This window comes from Drosophila biarmipes, unplaced genomic scaffold (genome assembly GCF_025231255.1).
Source record: "Drosophila biarmipes strain raj3 unplaced genomic scaffold, RU_DBia_V1.1 ptg000009l, whole genome shotgun sequence".
NCBI classification, from domain to species: Eukaryota; Metazoa; Arthropoda; class Insecta; order Diptera; family Drosophilidae; genus Drosophila; species Drosophila biarmipes.
In genome coordinates, this window is record NW_026114530.1 from 958175 (window position 1) to 981022 (window position 22848).

A 22848-nucleotide genomic window follows, 5' to 3' on the forward strand; every position below is an offset into this window, starting at 1 on the left:
GATGCGGTTTGCCCTTTCGTCTGCTGATCCGTTTGTAGAGAGGTCCTCGAACAACATCTGCACCATCTCCATCACAAGGGACTTAGTGTGGGCTAAGTGGGATAATTAATCTCCAACCATACCTACCCCTCCTAACGTAAAGAAAAAGAAGTATTTTTCAACATCATAAATCGGCAACAGTTTTGCGCAACTTGGTCACTATACCGGTCCGCCAGTGACTCTTCACATCTTTTCTTTAATACAAACTTTTTTTCTTGCAGACGATCTAGTTTCGGTATTAAACTACTTCTCTGGTCCAAAGTCAAAATGGAGTCACTGGTCAAAATGGAGGTCAGGCAGGACCCATATCGTATTGGGTGCGATTAGAAGACAAATCGCATTATTATTAACATCAAAGTATCCACGACCCACTTAGTCAAATATACTGTTTTTCCTTTTGATATAAACATTTCTACGCCTACTTTGCAATATTAGCCATTTTGTAAATTTTCAAAAATAGTTTAGTTGCTAGAAGTTAAGTTATTGAATTACATCAAAATAGAGCTTAATTAATCTACTAGTTAATGCAAATAAAGCAATTTGTTTTGGAACATGTTTGTAAGCATTCCTTTTCTGGCAAGCAACACGCAGCTGATATACTATACATTTTATCGCTGACTCTCGCTTTGCAACATATTAAGGCAACACTGGACTATAAAAAAGTTTTTGTGCGTTTTTCATCAGAACTATGAATGGTCGGGTTTAATTTGTATATATCGTTACAAGAATATTTCCGAATACCGTTTGCGATTAAAAGTATAAATAAATTAAGTCTTATTAAATAAAAGCTTTTTAAGATACATAATACAAAAATTTATCCTGCACAAATACTATGGAGTGGAAGAGTAGCTTATATAAATGTTCTACACGGTCATAATTTATCTACTAGAATTTCTACATTCGTTTTTATCATTTTCCATCGTCCAATAGTGATCAAGGATGTCTTCGCTTGTGAAACGAACGTTCGGATCCGACTGCAGCATATTGGCGATCAAATCACGTACGCCGTCACCTACATCGGTCCAGTATGGATCTGGAAACTCGTAAATGCCCGTTATAATAGCGTCAAATAGAGGTTCCTGTTGATTATCGGGCGCCACAAACGGCGGGAACCCACACAGTAGTATGTACAAAATGATGCCAGCGGCCCAAACGTCAATCTTTTGAATTCAAAAAAAAAAAAATCAACAAACTTTACGACGTTTAAGTTCAGTTTCTCACCTTTAAACCATATCCGACTTCTAACAATATCTCTGGCGCGACATAAGTGGGTGTTCCACAAACGGCAAAAAGAAGTTCATTTACCTCACATGCTAATCCAAAATCGGCTAGCTTTAGTTCACGGACGTTTCCATGTTCATCTAGCTCGACCTGTAAGTATTAATGGTTTCCATTATTATTTGTATGACATATGATTAGTTTAAATAACAAGGCTCCTACCAGTAGGTTTTCAGGCTTGATATCTCTGTGCACAATGCGCATAGAATGCAGATAAGACATGGCTGACGCCAAATGCCTTATCATAATCCGTGTTTGACTTTCGGAGAAACGAGTAACGTGAGTTATTGCATCGAACAAATCGCCACCTAAAATAATATGTTTACGACATATTTTAGCTGGTATAAACTGTACAGAAGTCAACGCTTACCACTTACATACTCCAGTACCAGATACATATTGGTATGTTTGTCCACATTCATTATAAGTGAAATTATATTCGGATGATCCAACTTTTTCATGACTCGAACTTCAGCATCTATGTAGTGCTCCTTACCCTTACATTTGTTTTTATCTATTATTTTCAAGGCATAGGTATGTCCCGTTTGACGGTGAATGATCTTCAACACAATGGCAAAGTTCCCGTCGCCGATAATTGGTCCCAAAATGTAACTGTCCCGAATATCTGCAGGCAAATCATCAAGCTCTAAGATGGGGCTTTTAAGTAACGCCGCCTCTCTATGGTCATTGTGTGCGGGAGCGGCATTTAATTCCTCCGAATCCACCAACGGAAGATAAGCCTTTTTGCTCTTGATAGGCATCTTAGGCTTGGGTCCTTTGCAGGTGGTCCCAGCCGTTTTCAGAGTCTTACGTATGACATTAATAGCACGTTGCTCATCCGCATCTAACTTAAAATCCTCCGCAGCGTTGATTCGCTCAGTACCATATGCGAAGAAAATATCTTCTGGTCCGAAAAAATCAGCAAGTTGAACTACCGATATACCTGAAAGGGTAAATATCTTTCTCACATATCCCGTATCTAGACGAACCACATGCGTAATGGCGGTTAGTACGTGTTCGAAGCTTGGACTGTTACGCTTGTTCAACAACAAACGCATAATGTGGCGGGGTTTAGTTCCATTACGTATCAGTGTCACTATACGAGGATGAACCACAGTATCACGTTCGACAAAACGGGACGTGTTCGACAAAATCCTGTTGTCCGCACATACTGTAATTGGTACATTGCTACTAGCTAGTGACCCGTTTTTTAAGGGTGAGGCAGGTCTATAACTTTTAGCCACTCGAGGATTATTCGACCGGCTGTTGTTTGCCAACGTCAAATTAACTAACGGCTGAGAGGTAGTGTTATATTCAACCTTTTTAAATTGCTCGTTATTGCAGGAACACACGTAGCTCTGACCGTCTGCCAACTCGTCGAGATTGTTAATCTGAAAAAGCGAAAATCATAAGACTATTTATGTGTAAAGGCAACACCAAGGAGAACCCACCTTTTTCCCGCTCATGTTGTATATCGTACGAACAGCCCCTGGTATTTTTACACTCTCCTCCAGCAACCGGGTTAAGTCTTCAAAAAGACTGTCGAAGGATCGGTACCGTTCATTGGAGACGGGAATTGTTATGCCGGGATAGAAACGATCCCCGTTACGGTAAAATTTAATACGGTGCGCTTTGCGTGTCGGAGTTCGGCCGTTCGAGATACGCTTCTTGACTTGGACGGCTGGAACAATTGTCAAGGATGCCATTGCACTAGCAGAGCTCATCATAACTCCACCCTCGATTGTTTTGTTTCCGGGCGTGGCTGATGTGCTTGAGGAGTCCCCATTTAACGACCCATTTGATTTTTCAACTCTTACATTTCCTATTAAAGATCCGTGCAAATTTTGCAGTTTTTCATTATACTCCTTTTCCAGCTCATAGGTAGAACTAGCGAGACTGTGGCAGTCTCTATTGTGGCTATCAAAGTCCTCTTGCGTGTTTTGGTCATTGTTAAGATGTTCAATGAGAGTAGCCTCTGAGACATCATTGTTGGAAATGTTCTTCTTCAATGTCACCTTTGGCGAGACGGGCGCAGAAGCAGACGCTTTGAGAGAGGAAAGCTCCGTGGCAGTGCAATGAAGGCTGTTCACCTTCACTGTTTGAACTTCCATACTGAAGGAAGGCTGAAAAAATTGTTTATAAATCATCAAAGAATTGTTTCGAATGTTTTTTACGAAACAATGGTAATTTTAGTTTACTTGCGAGTTTAAGAAATGGTTTTCCTGTAGTGGCTATTAAAAGTGTTTTGATAACCGTTGCTTAGCTAAGAAGGTGCGGAGTGGGTAAGTTTCTTAGATTGCACACTACGGCAAAACGCCGCTTAGCTTATTTTCCTTTATTTGTCGCTTAATTTGCAATAAAAGGTCCCAGGTGAACATGCAGATAGGGGGAGATCACGGTTATAATCTGCCTGCTATGCAAATTTCTGACTGAAAACAATACCCTCAGCAAGGGTATAAAAATGTTTTATCGAAAATGTACCAAAAAGGATACCTTTGAAAATATAAAAGTGTTCAAAATAAACATGTGTACTTGTGTTCTCTTTAAATATAACTATATTATAAATATAACATATGACCAGGTCTGAGCTAGTGAGACCTTTCGGAAACCAGACGCTAGTTGCGGATAGCAAACGACCCTCTTTTTGAGGCCTACTGTGAATAATCAGATGGTGGATATCAATCATGGACGGAAACCCCAGCTCCGCGGAATGGCGAGTTTCTCAGGGGCAGTCTGCCACCAGGACCTGCCCTTTTTCCAACTATCCTTGAGGGGGACATAAATCAAAGAATCTTATGTGTCAGAACACAGCCGAAATTATAATCAATGGACGAATGAATTGCATACAAAGACTTAAGGAAAATAAATTGGTTTTGGAGAAAAGGTGGTGAAAGTGTTAATGTGAAATTTGATCTGTTGGCGGCTCAACTGTCAAAATCCGATGCTCCGTTGAAAAAAAAACGCAAAACAGTATTTTCAGGCTCTTCTCAAAATGAAGAAAGAAGAACGCTATATCCGATTGCCTCGACTATCAGATGCACAGAAAAATGAAAATGGAGATAATAACCAGCAAAACTAACTATATCTGCGGGCCTTTTCAATAGATTTTATGTGGGCGGCAGACAGATATAAGCGTTCTGGCCCTTGGGCGTTCGGGTGGCACCTTTTTTTTATTGATGAGACAAATACATTTGATGTAAAATTTTGTTTCTATTTTTTGTTTCTATTTTTGCGTATTGTGGGCGTGTCACCTTTTTATTATTGATGAAAAAAACTTGTGGGCGTTAGAGTGTTAGAGTTTGCGTAGATACGGACGGACAGACGGACATGGCTAGATCGATTCGTCTAGTGACGCTGATCAAGAATTATGGGGTCGGAAACGTCTTCTTCACAGCGTTGCAAACTTTTGAGTAAAATCATTATTCCCTCTGCAAGGTATACAAATTATATTTTTTGTGGTGTTTAACATATAACCTCCTAAACTCGGAAGTAACATTTTTTAATTAGTTCTGAACTTTGAATTTAATTTAATGAAAAATCGGGAAATTGTGGGAAAATAATATGAAACAAATTATAGCTTAAGTCTTTTTTGACATATTATTTCATAATATTGGGAAAACCATTCTTATATTTTTAAGAATTTCGAATTAAATTCACTAAATTAATATCACTGAAGCTAGCAACACTCCTTACAAATTTCACATAATGTTACAACGTTGATTATGACTTATAACTGAATACAAAATTCGGCTTGCCGAAGATAACTACCATTATTGTTTTTATTAAGATTTTTTTATCCTTTTTAAAATAATAAAATAAAATTTTAGGGTATATAGGCCTTGAGGTTCTTATTTAAATATCCGTGTCAAAGTTTTTAATCAACAACAAGGATGAACACTATAGTCGAGTGCATCGACTTAGCTTGAGGGAGAAATTAAATTAATGAAACAAATACATTTTAGCAAAAAGAAAATTTTTAACATGACAACTGTGGGCAGCAATTTTGGGCGGATTGTGGGCGTTAGAATGGGAGTGGTTTTTTTTTTCGATCAATCGATAGGTATATATGAGACAAATACGTTTTAGCAAAAAAAAAATTTTTAGCATCACAATTGTGACCACCATATTTTTTTTGGGTCAATCGATTTACCTAAAATTTTTTTTCGCGGATTGTGGGCGTTAGAGTGCGCGCTGCGTAAGAAGCCCAGGAATGTGCATGCCAAGTCTGACTGTCCTAGCTCTTATATTTATATAGAGATCTCAGCGTTCATACGGACAGACATGGCTAGATCAACTCGGCTAGTGATCCTGATCAAGAATATATATACTTTATGTCAGAAACGCCTCCATCTGCCTGTTAAGTACTTTCTGACGAATCTAGTATGCTCTTTTACTCTACGGGTAATAGGTATTAAAATGGCCACTTTTACCATTTCAGATCATCTTATACTGCCTGAGCATTTACCTTTTTTGTGTTTATTCTTGACATACAACAAAAACTTCTGATATCAAACAAATACACCCCGTACTTAATTTTCACTGCTCGCAATATTCAAATTGTCGACCGATCAATTCGGATTCAAAAACGGACTGCCTGACTTTGGTTCAATAATCCATAATTAAACCTCGGCTTAAGAGATTTATCACAAAAATCTGATTAAGAGAATCATCCAAGAGAGTCGAAAAATAGGATGCCGAAAATCGATGTTTACGCTAGCGGACTTGGGGCTCCCTTTTTGGGTGTTTACAATATCGGCTTGGATGTTTACAGGAGCCGTTTGAAGCGGAGAGTGTGAAACTGATCTGGGTGGGTATCAAGTGGAGGCTTTGTTTAAAATATGGAAAAAAGCTCTTGGCTCAAAGATGTTTATAAATTGGGCAAGGGCCCATAAGTAATGTGTCCCCACATTCCAAATTGAATCGTCCCGATTCATTGGAACTGATGGGTATAATGAATGTAGCTGATTAGTCAATTCGACAATGATATTTTCCTCTACAGTATTTTCATTGTCGGGGATATTAGTTTCTGGTTGTATTTCAATGTGAATTTGCCGTGGTTTGAGTATTAAGAATTTTCTGTATTTAATTAAAAGCATGATAATTAAATATAAAAATGCGATTATGATCTAAATTAATGTGATTGGTATTTGAGTTTGTTTAATTTCAATAAAAGGATTTACGTTAATATTATCGAATGAGAGTTCCGAATCATTTGAAATAATATATTAGGAAATTAAGAATTCAGTATATTGTCGTGCAGTGATGTATTCCAATATCTTATTGTCTACATTAGTGTAGTGTTTATTATTAATTTTTGTGGGGCCGTTAAAGGTTATTAAATATGAACCCTCAAAATGAGTGTCATTAACTGTATTAACTCCGTTTATAAAAATGGCTTACATCTACGTTTTTATTTTTTTCTCTTATTTTATTACATAAAGATTTTTCTCCGTTCAGTAATCTGGTAAAACAAGAATCTTCTGGGTTTTTTAAATTATTTCGTCTTAAAATTAGACATTACATAAAACTTATTTTTACATTTTGCGACATGATTATTGATTAACAATTTTCCACCAGTGTGCGAAATGGATCTCGAGTTGTAAACTTCACAACGATTAATAATTATAGGGTATTTATTATATATAATAACAAGATCTTGGTGCAAAGCGATTTCGAATTCAGATATCCAATAGATCAGTAATAATAACAGGTTTTTGTTCATGTTCATAAATTTCCTGTATGTCATCATTGTTTATAATTTTTGCGTTGAAAACATCAATTTTTGCTAATGTATTTGTGTCCATTAAATGCATAAGATCGTAAGTCAGCAAACGATGGCGGTATATTCTGAGTGGAATTTCTTGACCTTTAAAGGCGGTTTTAAAGTTGTCAGAAAGAGTTTTTATTTCTTTAAATATTTTTGGAATTGATAACGAAATGATCGTTACTGTTTTTTTTTATCAAATCATCAATTTTGCATTGTACTGTTTCCATTTCCAGATTGTGACTAATTCATGAATGCCTCTTTTTGCCCAAGTGGGTATTATTTGAGATATAAGTATTTTAATAATTTTTAAATCGTGAAATATATCCCATTGTGAATTCTGAACGTTATGACTGTTTTAAATTCTGTTTTAAGAGTTATAATATCTTTATAAAAACTTAAATTAGTTATATGAAATAAATCCGCGTATGATTCATAAATGAGCACTTCTTTTGTATCTTTGTAAAGAAAGAAGTCATGGTTTGTGTAATCCATAATTTCGGATTATGTTGTAGCTACCAGACACACAAACATTATTGAATTCATTATCTGGAATTTAAAATACGTAAATTTGTTTATAATTAAATATTATTTTTTTGAAACGTACGGTTTTTGTTATTAATAATAACTTTATCAGGATGATTTTCCTCAACTACCTGATTTTTTATATCTAGAGTCAAGCTTAATTCTTTTCCCGTGTTTCTTTTCGTTAATTACTTCTCCTACGTGAAAGTCCTTTTCTTAACTGTCTTTATTATGAAAATGTAACATTTTATCCTGTGCTTGCTTTAACAATTGGTGAATTTTATCGTGTTTGATTTTATTAAATAATATATCATACGTTCGGTGCTTGGTTATAAAGGGGATTGATAAGTTGTATTTCTGTGCTGCTCTAATTACTATTTCGGAATAATCAACTAAGTTGAGTTCATCTTTAATGCGATGTGTGACCTTTCAATTTGTCCGTTGGAAGTACTATGTGAAGGATCTGCATAAAATAAAGATATCCCGTTTCTTTGTGCAAAAGATTTAAATTGGGGTGAAGAAAAACTTGGTTCGTTATTTATCATAAAGGTTTTGGCTAATGGGAATTGTTGCAGAATCTCTGAAACTTTGTTTTCTATATTTAATTTATTATGGATTTCTATTACGACTAAAAATTTTGAATATGAATCAATATAAGTGATGAATATAAGATTTTGGGCGTAATAAATGTCAATATGCAAACTTTCACCTTCTGTATCCGGAATAGGTGCTTGACTGATAGGAATTTGCACTGGATGTCTGTTATATTTGTTCTGATTACATATTGTGCAATTCTTAACAAACTCTTTTAGTTTTTGATATAAGTTAGGCCAATAATATAGCCGGGTAATTTGTTTATAATTTTCATCAAGCCCTCTGTGTGCTCGACAATGCGATTCTCTTATTATTAGCGATCTGTCTTCCGCGTTTTCTACGTCTTGGACAAATATTCTGGTAAATAAAAATGTATTTAAGAAGTTATCCTTAAGTTGTTTTTGAAGTCTTCTAAGCTGCACTGAATTCCAATTCTTATATTAGGTGGAATGTATTCCTTTAAGAGAGTTATGAAGTTTTCCGGAGTGTCATACTCTTTTATATGTCTAGTATTTCCGAACACGTTAATCGACTCATGTATTGTATACGTCCCCGTTGCTATAAGCAATTGTTGTTTTCGGGTTTCTTGTATAACATTCTCAAAACTACTTTCTGCTGAATTGCTAAGTGTTTTGATCTGAGACCGACTCAATACTATCTGTTAAGTTATTATTTTGTATCCTAGATAGTGCATCTGCAACAACATTTGTTGCTCCTAGTTTATAAATAATTTTTGGAGAATAACTTTCAATGAAAGAATACCATCTTCTCATTTCGATATTAGGGTTCTTTTGAGAAATTGAAAATGAAAGAGGTTGATGATCTGTTGTTAGCTCCATATAAATAATTTCGTAAATTTTTAAAAGCCCAAACTATAGCTAAAAGTTCCTTCTTATTAGTAGCATATAATTGTTCAGTTTTTGTGAGAGTTTTTGATATAAAAGTAATTGGTTTTTCTTCCTGAGAAAAAACCGCACCAATAGGTAAATCTGACGCATCGGTGGTTAAAGTACATTTTTTTTAGTATAATCGTGTTGAACTAACTCTACTTGTGCGATTAAATTATATTTGAGCTCGCTGAAAGCTTTACAGATAGCTCATCCAACTATATATATTCAGCTTTCGATATGATTGTCCCGTCATTTCTCTTTGCTTAGAAGTCTCGTAAGCCCCCTTTATTCTCTCTTAAACTCTCTTTCCTGAAAAATTAAATGTCCAGACTGTTTAAGGCATTTAAGGGAACCAGGCTGCTAGCTGACCATTTGAGGCGTAATTTTGAACCAATTTTCTGTAGTATTCTGTAAGGCCTAGAAAGCTTCTAAGCTATCGAATATTTTTGGGGATTAGATACTTTACGAGTGTGGAAATTTTTTCGGCATCGGTTTTGATCACATTGTGAGAAACAACGTAACCGAGAAAGTTTGTTTCCAATTTGAAGAACTTTGATTTTTCAATCGAAATTTTCATGTTTGCGTTAAGCAAAATTTTAATTATAACAATTACATCTTTATAATGCTGTTAAATTGTTTTTGAGAAAATAAGAAATGTCATCCATATAGACATGAAACGTTTTTCCAACTTGTTCTCTCAATATATCATCCATCGGGGCGTTGTTAACCCAAATTGCATTCTCAGGAATTCGTATTTTTCATTATTTATAGAGAATGAGGTTTTTGAGTGTGTTTCATTCATGAGAATTTGGTGGAATCCTGATTCCAAATCAATTGTGGAAAAGTATTTAGCCTTCCCGAGGTTTGAAAAAATTACGGAAGGATCCTGCATTGGATATCTATCCGGTATGGTGTTCTTGTTAAGATTCTTATAATCTATTACTAGTCTAAGTTTGGGAGTTCCATCTTTGGTGCGACTAAGCAGAGGAATTATAAGGGCTTCTGCTTTGCCTTATAATTTCTTCTTTAAGCATTTTGGCGATCTCAGAAATTAAATCTGAAGCTGATAGACCATAAGGGTATTGGTTACTATAAATAGTCCTTTCATTTTGTAAGTCCTAAAAGGAATCTGCATGTTTACTTTTGAATGTTCTTTATTATTTATTTATTAATATTTAATATTTTGTCCTCCAAATCTTTTCTCCCATATGAGGATGAATTCTGTATATTGTTAATTTTTTGGTTGTCGGATACTTCTACGACGGCGCGTTCAGGATTTTTATATCTTAAACTTTTATTTTTTTCGGATAATTCAACGACGGCGTGTTCAGGATTTATGTTTCCCAAACTAAATTCACTTTGATTTCCCTCTTCAGACTAGGATCTGATTTGAGGCTTTTGATCAAAGTATTTTTTTATTATGAATTCTTTTAACGGAAAAATGGTGTTTTCTTCTGTCAAAGAATGTTGGTTTAAAATATTACCGTTATCGTAATTTAATTTTTCCTCCTTTCCATTACACTTTATTACCTCTTTTGCTGTATCAATTACAGCTCCGATTTTTAATAGGTTGTAGCCAACAAGTAAAAATGAGTCTAGCCCATCTATTTCATAAAAAGTATACCGCGTATCAAAAATAGTTATAATATGATAAAACTTATTTATTGAATATCCATTCACTGTGGATACTCTTTTATATATTGGTAGTTCATTTTTGTTCTAACAAGGTATAACAAGAAGTTTCCCCTGTATCAATTAATATCTTTAATTTTTTATTTATTTTATTATTCTGTCTTATTATGTAGGGTAGGCCTACTCCTGACTTTGCCCTAAAAAATGGTCCTCTTCGATGTTGTTCAACCTCATAGTCTTGTTAGCCGGTTGGTTAACAGTTCCTGTTTGTACTCTTTTATTTTGAGGTTGCTCATTTTGTGTGTTTTGTGTTTCGATTCTTTTAGTTTGATTCCATTTATTTTGATAATTATTATATCCCTGATTATTACTGTTATGGGGTCTATTTGGCATATGGATTGATTTATCAACATCCATTGGCTCTGGCTTACTTTTGTCTAAAAGAGTTCCACTGATTTTGTTGGTCATTTTTAAATCTTCGCTGATTCCAGGTATTGTTTCTATTTTGATTAAAATTGTTATAATTATTTCTGTTATGATTATTTGCTTGATTAAACCTTAAGTTATTAGTATACTTTGATTATTATTGTTATTGTTATACTGTCTTGGTTTATAATTTGAGTTTTGTTGCCCATATAAGCTTGACTTATTAGTCTTGCGTTGTGATGATATAAAATTGTTCGCGAATTGGGCGCTCAAATTGTTGCTATCAAGTTCTTGTACTATTAACACTGCGTTCGGTAAATCGGTGAATCGTGGATTCATTGAAAATATTACATCTGAGATATGACCTTAAGGCCAGTTATGAACACTCGTAGTGCTGTCTTTCTATGTTTTTCATTAAGTTAAGATGTAATTGGCTTACTCCTCCCATGTGTCATAATGGTTTTGTTAATCAAGAGAGTTAATTTTCTATTTAACAAATCATAAAATTCCATAATCGATAATTTTTGCAGACTTAATACACTTAAGTCCTGTTCTAAGAAGATAAGATAGTGCCGAAAAGTATTTTTCACTTCTCCTTTTGTACTGTCCGATTGCTACTTCCGACGATTCTCTCCAGCTAACATAACTATCTTCTTCGACTTTATATTATCGAACCGACTTACGTTCGGATCAACATCTTGAATTCCTCAACCTTCTTTATGTTGTGATTTAATTGTGTCTTTAAAATGGCCTCAAAGGCCTCGCTTACATTAACCATCTGGCTTGTAGAAGCCACTGCAGGTAAGGTTGAAGTCATGGTACGAATTTATTCAAAATCGTTGATTACTCTACCACCTAGTTTGTTTTTATTAAAAAAATTTTTTGAACTAAATTCTTATATATAAAACTATATTAGCTCACTAATTGTTCTTAGTTTCCTTGTATATGGGATGTATTTATTTTGCCCGATGATCCTGTTTGGGGTCTTCTTATAGCAAGGGATGGGTCTCAGCCCTTCATTCAATTTATTTCGTGTAGCGAAAGATGGTCCTCTTCATTCAATTTATTTCGGTGTAGCGAGGGATGGCCCTCAGCTCTTCCTTCAATTTATTTCTCGGCTCTTCCTTGTTATGTTGAATTTGTATTTGATTTGTAATTAATTTTTTTAGTTATCCGTTTGATTTTTCAATATCTGTTTTTTTTTATTTTTGTTTAATATTTGTTTTTGAGAGTAATAGTTTTTAAAGCAGTGTTTTTTTTTTGTTACGGTCACTAATTAAAAGATTGTTGTAAACAAAGGATTGCATTTATTGTTTTCCTCCTTTAGCTGTTTTCACGATGTAAAGCGGTAATATTGAGCGGCGCGAATTCCCTTTTTCTTTTTTGAAAATTGTTTTGTTTTTAAACTTATTTCAGAAATTTTTTTAAATAGCACGTTGTGCGCCAACTAAATTATTTCTTAGTGAATTTAAAAAAAAAAATATTTTTTTTTTAATATTAATTCTTATTTACTAGTTTACACAATTGTTATTAGTACCGAACTTAATTTTCACTGCTCGCGATGTTCAAGTTGTCGACTTTGGTTCAATCAAACCTCGGCTTAAAAGATTTATCACAAAAAGGAGAATCATCCAAGAGAGTCGAAAAATAGGATGATGAAATTTGTTTGAATACGATTTAAATTTCGCGCGCACTGCATACCCCTTTTTGCTTTAATAGTAGTAATAATATTAATATATTCGGTCAAAGCTAGTGGGCAAGTAGTCTATCAAAATATTGGCATCTTAACTGCCTATTTCGCACAGCCGCGTGGTATATTCCCATTTTATAGCATTTTTCCCCGCAGCTGCTGAATGCCCATCAACCAAAATTAAGTTTAAGCAAGATATTCTGAATTAACAATCGAATAGAGAAAGACCTGTTGGTCTACATAAACAAAACGAGAGACAAAGTAAAGAATCATGGAGTGAGAAATCAAGGAATTATAACATAGGATGGCCGATCAAGGAATTATTACGTGGCGACCGTGACATGGTGTCACAAGGACTCAAAAAACTACAAATGGAATGGGAGCGCCTGAAGCATTGGCAACCGAAACACTGCTATTGGAAGCTTAAAAAAAATAAATCTGAGACTCACTCAGATTTATGGATGGTGGTGTTCTGGTAAATCAAAAGGGCGTAAAAAATGAAATTAAATAAAAAAACCGTCTTGATTTTCTCAATTCAAGTCTCAAAAAATAAAACCAATAATTCCAGCTCACTCAGTAATTGAGACGATTAAGCAAAAAAAGAAAATAACACCTCCACTTCCAAAGCAGCTACCAAAAAGAATCAAGAAGTGTCCAAAGGATTGCCCAGGACCACTGGAGAGCCCCCATGGCAAATCAACTTTCTAATATTATTTTTCAAGAAAAAATTTTCATATATAAGACAAAAATTGTAAAATTGAGCGGAACCCTTTTCTGCGCGATAGCAGTACAGCCCGTAAAGCTATAAGATAGGTATGATAATTTAAAAAATATTAAGCACCGAATTCTGAATAGAAACAAAAAAATTAAGATACACGAATGAAATATATTAATATTATGTTATTAATATTAGTTGTTATTTTGTGTCCTTGGTCTTAGGCCAAGCTAACGATCTAGACAATATCTAATTTAATAAACGCACAAATAATTGTAATAAATATATATATTCCAAACAATATAAAAAAAAACAAGAAAGGAAGTTGTATACCCTTGCAGTTATAAGAAATAATCAACGTTTGTAACACCGTGTAAAATTTTTTAGGGTTGTTTGTAACTCTATTAATATTTAAAAAAAATCTTTAATTATTTCTGTGACCATTTTCTTGACAGCTATAAGTTAAAGTAGTCCGATTTTTATTTAAGTGAATTTAAAATTGTTTAAAATGTGAAAAATTGTATTCCCAATATTATAAGATAATATGTGGAAAAACCACGAAGATTTTCCGATCGTTCCTATGGCAGCCATAAGATGTAGCTGTACGATTTTGATAAAATTTGAATCGAAATTCAGAACCAATTAAAAAATGTTATTTCCAAGCTTAGAAGGTTGTGAGGAGTTGAATAACTCCTCACAAATCCCAGCAGCAGATGGCCGGCCGCTCACCAGGTACGCGGCGAAGAGCGAGGACGTAGAACGAGAGAGTTTGGAGATCGAGGACGGAGAACGAGAGAGTTTGGAGATCGAGGACGGAGAACGAGAGAGTTTGGAGATCGAGGACGGAGAACGGGAGAGTTTAGAGAGGAAGAGAGTTTGGAGACAAGAGTTTGGAGACCGAGAGTTTGGAGCAGCGGTGCGGCACACAAACATGTCGCATGCGTCTCCGGGATCAGCGGGACGGCGGCATCAGGCTGGACGGAGGCGGGAGGCAGTGCGTCAAGGACAAGAGGGTCAAACAGAAACCATGGACTTTGGACCCGATGTGGAGAGTTTTGGCGGGCCGTGTGCAAAAGGGAAATAACGGTTCCCAGAGGCCCTATATAAATCCGCAGGGCGCTGGCAGCGAGAGCAGTCAGTCAAGATCAGTCATTGAGAAGAGTCAGTCAAGATCAGTCATTCAGCATCAGTCATCCAGTGGAGAGCATACAGTCAAGAGCGAGCAGTCAGTCGAGAGCAAGGAGTCGTCGGAAGCAGCGCCGTGGGAGCCTACGAGGAGCAAGATCGTCACGTCGAGACGTTCGGGATTGGGATTACTAGGAATCTCCGAACTGAGACACAGGTGGCTGAGGTCTAAGGAGGCGCCACACGGCCAAGTTCTGTTCTGTCCTGCCGACGAAGTCCTGGCGGTACACCTGGAGGGTCTACTAGACTGAGATTTGAAATCGAGAGTAGCAAGCCAGAAGGGAGAGAAGTCCCGGAGCGGCGTAACAGAACCCCTAGAGTAGCGAGCCAGAAGGGAGAGAAGTCCCGGAGCGGCGCAACGGAACCCCTAGAGTAGCGGGCCAGAAGGGAGAGAGGTCCCGGAACGGCGCAACAGAACCCCTAGAGTAGCGAGCCAGAAGGGAGAGAAGTACCGGATCGGCGTATACCCTCGAACCCAGCACAGAAGTCAAGACCTACAGCCACCTGTCAGGAGTAGTTCGCAGGACACCACACCGCAACGGCCACGCAAGGAGGATCGAGCCCGCAGGAACGGCACGGACAGTACGCGGAAGGGTGAGGCTAGGGTGGAACGTTCGTTTACAGGAGGCACAGAAGTGAAAAGCGAGGCAGCTTCCTGGCGTTCTGCCTTGACTGTCCGCACGATCTGAGCGGGGACCATCCGGGACAGAGCAAGGGACAGGCGGTCGGGTATCGAGAGGAGTGATCCTGGAGAGCTCGTCAGTCTGTTCACCCTAGTCTGAGAACGGTGACGCTTCCCTAAGCCCGCACGGCCCCATAGCGAGTCTGCATCGTGGCCGAGCAGTCACCGAGCCAGCCACGTCAGGAGCAATCAGCGGCCAAGGATCTTCGAGGAGCGACAAGACGACCCACACCGTCGGAGACAGCGAGACGAGCAAGTTATAAAGCCGACTGCAGTTATACCCGCAATAAACCCACTCCGAACCCGAGAATTCTGTGCTTTTTCACTGAACTACTGGGCGGTCACGTTTATATAAATTTGGTGGGACGAACACACACAATCTACTGAGCTAGCCGCACAAATACCGTAGCGAGCAGAAACCGAAGAAATCAGTTCGTTACAAGGTTATATGCTAAGAAACACCGAAGATTTAACTATTTTTTTTCTCCGGTAGTTCCTATTGGAGCTATAAGATATATCTATAAGATATAGTTGATCGAAATTCAGAACCAATTAAAAAATGTTATTTCCAAGCTTAGAAGGTTATATGCATAGAAACACCGAAGATTTAACTTTTTTTTACATTTTTTCTCCGATAGTTCCTATTGGAGCTATAAGATATAGTTGTCCGTATAAGATATAGTCCGATCCGGCTGGTTCCGAAATTTTTACTACCTGCAATAGAAAGAAGACTTTTGGGAAAGTTTCAGCCCGATAGCTTTAAAACTGAGAGACTAGTTTGCGTAGAACCGGACGGACGGACATCGCTAGATCGACTCGTCTAGTGACGCTGATCAAGAATATATATATTTTATAGGGTCCTTCACTGCGTTGCAAACTTCTGACTGAAAACATTATACCATTTGCAAAGGTATAAAAACACCAAAGATCTAATTTTTTCATATTATTTTCCCACCAATTTTGATACAATTTAATTCGAAATTAAAAACTAATTAAAAAATGTTATTTCCAAGCGAATATATATATATATATATATATAGAATATATATATAAGTACAACAGGCATACATAAATGAGAAAATTGAATTGACTATCAGAAATCTTGAAAATGAAATAAATTAAATTTAAACTAAAGAAAAAATTGTAAGGTATTAAAAAAATTTTATTAAATAAAACTTATAAACGTGAACACTGAAGAGTGTAAAAGAATTACATTAGATAGGGAACCAGATTTTGAGAATAGGGTATTGTCGAGTCAGAAATAAAGAAAAACCTTTTTTTAATTTCGGAATTCGAATATGAATAGATGGATAAGTGCAATATAACTTTTTCGCCATAAGCTATAGAGGTAATTTAATCAAAAATAATTGGTTCAACCCTCTATAAGGTACAAAATGAACGAACAATTGATGCCATCATTAATAAACTATAAATCACAATGGTAAACGAAACCTCAGAGGTAATCAAATCAAAAATGGTAATTATTTACCAAAAAGGGAAAACCGCAACTCAGATCACAAACGAACTTGACAACTTGCGTTAATTGCTAGAGGCTTGACATATCGACAACGTACTAAATGCTGTACATGCTGACAAATTCATCACAAAAGAAGCTATATCCACTTTGATAAAGAATTGCGAAAGCGGAAAAACTAAAACAATTTTGGAAGCTAGCTCATATGAATGACGCCATAACAAAATACATACACTGCAGTAATTAACAAACGACCAACCACTGTGTAACGTATACAAATAACAGAGGTAATTATTATAGAGGCAATGGCAGAGGAAACTATCGAGGTAATTTCACACGAGAAACAAATATCAGGGAAATTATCGCGGCAGGCGTCAATATTACCAACATAATATTTATTAATGAAATTATGGCCAATGCCAAAACTAAAATTATTACAGAACACAAGTTATGACAGAAGTCAATACAACAATAGAGGAAACTCAAATAGTCAAAGGGGCACCTCTTGAAATAATAACAATAGAGGAATGCCGAATGCTTATGTCAGAGCTATTGGAACTGAACAGAAAAACTAAAAAATTTCCTTAATAAGAAATAGTCACACATAACAACTATGTATATACTTGTATAAAATAAATCTTAGTCTCAACATTTACGTTTAAATAATTTAAATTAAGAAATTCTGGCGCTGAATTAAGACTTTTAAAAATAAGTTCTGATAACTATGATTACATAGATACGTCAAAAATAATAACAATGTCTGGAATAGAAGGTACTCTTAAATCAAAAGGTTTAGCATTTATAGAAATACAAACAAGAATATTCATAATCACTTTCAACTATCAAATAGTTAGTGAAAACTTTCCGATACCCTGTGATGGTATAGTAGGAATGGACTTCCCAAAAACATTTAATTGCCAAATTGACTTTCAGACAGATCACGATTGGTTAGTAGCTAGACCCGAAAACTTCGATCAGGTCCGAAGTTGTAAGACAAATTTATGTAAACACGTCTCAAAAAGAAAATTGTATTAAAAATAAATATATATTTATATCAATATATCAATTATAGCAAACACTATAGTATAATTTTATCCGCACTTTAGCACAACCTATACCAATAAAATTATAAGCATTTCCAACCACAATGTAGAGATTGTAATATAAGACACAGTAAGGCCCTCTCCACATTATTAAACAATTTTCCTGAAATGTTTAAAAGTACTCTCACTAAACTATGCACCGAATTTACTGATATATTCGGATTAGAAACAGAACTAATATCCTCAAATTATTTTTATAAGCAACCATAAATGAAGTTAACTTCGGCAAGCCGAAGTTTGTATACCCTTGCAGTTCTAAGACATAATCAACGTTGTAACAGCATATGAAATTTTTAAGGATTGTTGCTCACTTCAGTGATATTAAAAAAATGATTTTATTTTTTTTATTTATTATTTAATTTTTTATTTTTCTTTGACAAAGTCGTCCGATTTTTATTAATTTTAAAGCCAAATTCTTAAAAATATCAGAAATTATATTCGCAATATTATAAAACAATATGTAAAAAACATCGAAGCTATAATTTGTTACATATATTTTCCCACCCATTTTCGGATCTTTCCTATGACAGCTAGATGATATAGTCGTCCGATTTTGATAAAATTAAATTTTAATTTTATAATTAATTAAACAAAAATGGAAGTTAACTTCGGCAAACCGAAGTTTGTATACCCTTGCAGTTTTAAAAAATAATCAATAATTTTATTAAATTGAGTTCGAAATTCTTAAAAATATAAAAATGTATATTCCCAATATTATAAGATAGTATATCATAGAAGGTACTCCTAAATCAAAAGGTTTAGCATTTATCAAAACGCCCCAAAGCTATAATTTGTTTCACATTATTTCCCACCAATGCGATCGTTCCCATGACAGCTATATGATAAAGTCGTCCGATTTTAATAAAATTTAATTCGAAAATAAAAAATGTTATTTTCAAGCTTATAAGGTTATATATTAAAAAACACAAAAGATATAATTTATATTGCATGTTTTCCTACTAATTTTCCGATCGTTCCTACGGCAGCTATATGATATAGTCGTCCGATTTTGATAAAATTAAATTCGAAATTCAAAACCAAATAAAAAATGTTATTTCCAAGCGTAGGAGGTTATAAGTTAAAAAACACCGAAGATATAATTTTTATACCCTTGCAGAGGGTATAATAATTTCAGTCAGAGTTTGCAACGCAGTAAAGGAGACGTTTCCGACCCCATAAAGTATATATATACTTGATCAGCGTCACAAGACGAGTCGATCTAGCCATGTTCGTCTGTCCGTCCGTTTCTACGCAAACTAGTCTCTCAGTTTTAAAGCTATCGGGCTGAAACTGTCCCAAAAGTTATCATTGGTGGTAAAATAATATGAAACAAATTATAGCTTCGGTGTTTTTTGACATATAATTCTAAAATATTGGGAATATCATTTTTTATATTTTTAAGAATTTTGAATTAAATTTAATAAAAATTGGACGACTCTAACATATAGCTGTAAAAAAAAAATGGTCAAAGAAATAATTAAATATGTTTTTTTTTTAATATCACATGGTGTTACTAACGTTGAGTATTTCTTATAAATGCAAGGGCAAGCCTAAGTTAACTTCCTTCGGCAAGACTTTCTTACTTTCTTTACTTTCCAGTTCAATACATATTATCAATAAAGAGCACTGGAAGATAAACTTACCAGTCAGGACAAGCGGTATTCCTATGCTTATTCGGCTTCAGATTTCGTAAACTCTGAAGTTAATCGTATGATGAAAGAAGAATTCAAAGACCAAGTAAAAGCCCCTATAATTCTCTTTTTTTAGAGGTACCTGAAAAGGGTTTTAATGATGTAACTAAGATTAGTTACAGGCTATAAGAAACCCAATGAAAACACGAGTCCGGACAGATATCCAATTCATCCTTCTGTGATTTTTCAAGCCTTGGAAAAGCTATAACCTTTTCCACAATCGACTTGGAATCTGGGTTTCACCAGATTCTCATGAAAGAAACTGAATATGGAATATTTTCAGACAACAAGAAGGTAAAACATGTTATGTATAGTAGGTAAAACATGGTATGTACATTATTATTTTTTCAATTGAACAACACTACTTTATAGTTATAATTCAAAAATTGTTAAACGCAAACATGAAAATTTAAATGAATAAATCCAAGTTCTTCAAATTAGAATCCAAGTTTCCAAGCTTTTATGCTTTTTTGCTGCTGTCGACGTCAGCAGAGAATTCGGAGCAGCGTAGAAGAGTGCTAGCGAAAACGGGCCGGCAAAAAGAGAGGCAGATCTTCGGAAATTACCCTCTCTTTCCTTGTCTTACAATCTGCCTGCCCTTGCAAAGGGTCTAATGATTAATCATTCAGATGTTTGCAACGCAGCGAAGAAGACGTTTCAGACCCCATAAAGTATATATATTCTTGATCAGCATCACTAGACGAGTCGATCTAGAATTGTCCGTCTGGCCGTCCGTCTGTCTTTCCGTTTCAACGCAAACTAGTCTCTCAGTTTTAAAGCTATCGAGCCGAAACTTTCCCAAAAGTCTTTACTCTATTGCAGGAAGTATATAGGTCGGAACCAGCCGGACCGGACAACTATATCTTTTAGCTCTCATAGGAACTATCGGGGAAAAAATTATACCTTTGCGGTTTTTTTTTAACATATACCTTTCTGAGCTTGGACATATCATTTTTAATTTTTAATTAAATTTTATCAAAATCGGACGACTATATCATATAACTGCAATAGGAACGATCGAAAATTAGTGGTAAAATAATATAAAAAAAAACTCTTAGAAATAACATTTTTTAATTCGTTCTGAATTTCGAATTAAATTTTATCGAAATCGGACAGCTGTATCATATAGCTGTCATAGGAACGATCGGAAAATTGGTGGGAAAATAATATGAAACAAATTATAGCTTTGGGGCTTTTTGACATATTATCTTATAATGTTCGAAATATAATTTTTTATAATTTTAAAATTTTTGAGTTCAATTTAATAAAAATCGGACTATAACATATAAATGTCAAAAAAAATTGTCTACAAAAAAGAATGAATATATATTTTTTTAATATCACTGAAGTCAGCAAGAATCCTTAAAAATTGCACATGCAGTTATAAGAAACACCATGTCAAATTTATAAGGATTGTTGCTGACTTCAGTAACATCTATATCTTAGAGTAGTCTGATTTTTATTAAATTGAATTCAAAATTCCTAAAAATTAAAAAAAAAATGTTATTTCCAAGCTTAGAAGGTTATATGTGAAAAAACACGAAAGATATAATTTTTTCATATTTTCTGACTAATTTTCCGATTGCTTCTATGACAGCTGTATGATATAGTCGTTCGATTTTGATAAAACTTAATTAGAAATTCAGAACTTTTTAAAAAATGTTATCTCCAACGTTATATGTTAAAACACTAAAGATGTATTTTATTTTAATTTTTTCCCCGATAGTTTCTATGGGAGCTATAAGATATAGTTGTCCGATCCGTCTGGTTCCGCTTTATATACTACCTGCAATAGAAGAGAGACTTTTGGGAAAGTCCCGATAAGTTTAAAACTGAGAGACTAGTTTGCGTTGAAACGGAAAGACAGACGGACGGGCGGCCAGACGGACAAATCTAGATCGACTCGTCTAGTAATGCTGATCAAGAATATATATAATTTATGCGGTCGGAAACGTATCCTTCACTACGTTGCAAACTTCTAACTGAAATCATTATACCCTCTACAAGGGTATAAAAATAACATCAAATTTTAAACATAGTTTGTGTTAAATTACAAAATATGATTTCAATAATATTTGTATTATTGATAGTAGCTGCCACCAATTCCGAAATAAATGATTTTACCAACAATGATTTTTTCCTATACGAGAAGATAAAAGATATTTTTATTTATGATTCGTACGCTGACTATTTTATATAACTAATTTAAATTAGTATAAAGATATATTCCAACTCGAATCAACACATAAACAAAAGTAATCAGAATTTACATTGGTAAATTTCCTATGATTTAGATATTATTAAAACGCTTTTCATACTAATTTTACCAAACAGGGTATAGGCACCCTTTGGAAATGTATAGAAGGGTCACCCACCATGATCATTTCATAACGGTCCAAAATAAAATTCATGACCTAAACCAAAATAATAACAATCAATTTGTTATTAATTTTAAAACTATTTAATTTATTTAAAGAATTAAAATCCCTGTCTGAGAATCTTCAAACAGTCATTTCAAACCAAGAATTTCGATTAAGAAAACTTAGTCTTCTTTTGCTGATCTAATGAATAAAATGACATTAGCCAAAATAGATGTTTTCAACACTAAAATTCTAAACGCTTACTGACATATAAGATATACCCAAATCAAAAATTGCCATACATCAAAAGGTAATTATAATATATACAAAACACCCCATTTTAAAAACCGTTGCTAAGGGTATAACTCAAGATACGTTTCCAATCATGCCGCTAATGTAACAATAAGTACTATGTAATTTCTAATCTTTAGGTCCGAAATAGTTATGGCATTTTGGGTCCAGAAAGTAAACAAGTACAAGTACTAGACTAATAAAATCAGAGAATATAATAAAAAAAAATTTGTAATTCAAAAGGGCAATTTTTTTAAACGATCATACAACTATAAATGATACTCATCTAAATTGATAATTATATCCGTTACTCATTGAGTAAAAGGGTATACTAGATTCGTTGGAAATATATATGTTCTTGATCAGGATGACTAGCCGAGTCGATCTAGCCATAGATTCGTCATAAAGTATGTAACAGGCAGAAGTTTCCGACCCCATAAAGTATATATATTCTTGATCAGGATCACTAGCCGATTCGATCTAGCCATGTCCGTCCGTCCGTATGATAA

The 22848-nt window shown here is 34.8% G+C and overlaps 2 protein-coding genes across 7 annotated transcripts in view; one reads left to right on the forward strand and one right to left on the reverse strand.

Moving 5' to 3' along the window:
* Positions 1-702: 702 nt before the first annotated feature.
* Positions 703-22848, reverse strand: part of LOC108026994 (serine/threonine-protein kinase GG21441) — a 29193-nt gene continuing 7047 nt past the window's right edge. For 4 of the 6 annotated variants that reach the window (XM_050889941.1, XM_050889942.1, XM_017098191.3 and 1 more), the window contains exons 2-6: positions 2769-3440; positions 1688-2708; positions 1480-1625; positions 1261-1410; positions 703-1199 (exon numbers count right to left, since the gene is read on the reverse strand). In XM_050889941.1, coding sequence (XP_050745898.1) covers positions 918-1199; positions 1261-1410; positions 1480-1625; positions 1688-2708; positions 2769-3428 — 2259 coding nt within the window. In that variant the 5' untranslated portion in view covers positions 3429-3440 and the 3' untranslated portion in view covers positions 703-917. Of the gene's footprint in view, positions 1200-1260; positions 1411-1479; positions 1626-1687; positions 2709-2768; positions 3441-3515; positions 3663-22848 lie in introns of those variants that run through there. The other 2 variants (XM_044091367.2, XR_007765165.1) reach the window with 2 other exon arrangements.
* On the forward strand, positions 14014-15337 carry LOC127011806 (uncharacterized). Its single transcript, XM_050889944.1, has 2 exons — positions 14014-14155; positions 14222-15337. Exon 2 carries the CDS (start codon positions 14492-14494, stop codon positions 14987-14989), a length of 498 nt encoding a protein of 165 aa, XP_050745901.1. The 5' UTR covers positions 14014-14155; positions 14222-14491; the 3' UTR covers positions 14990-15337.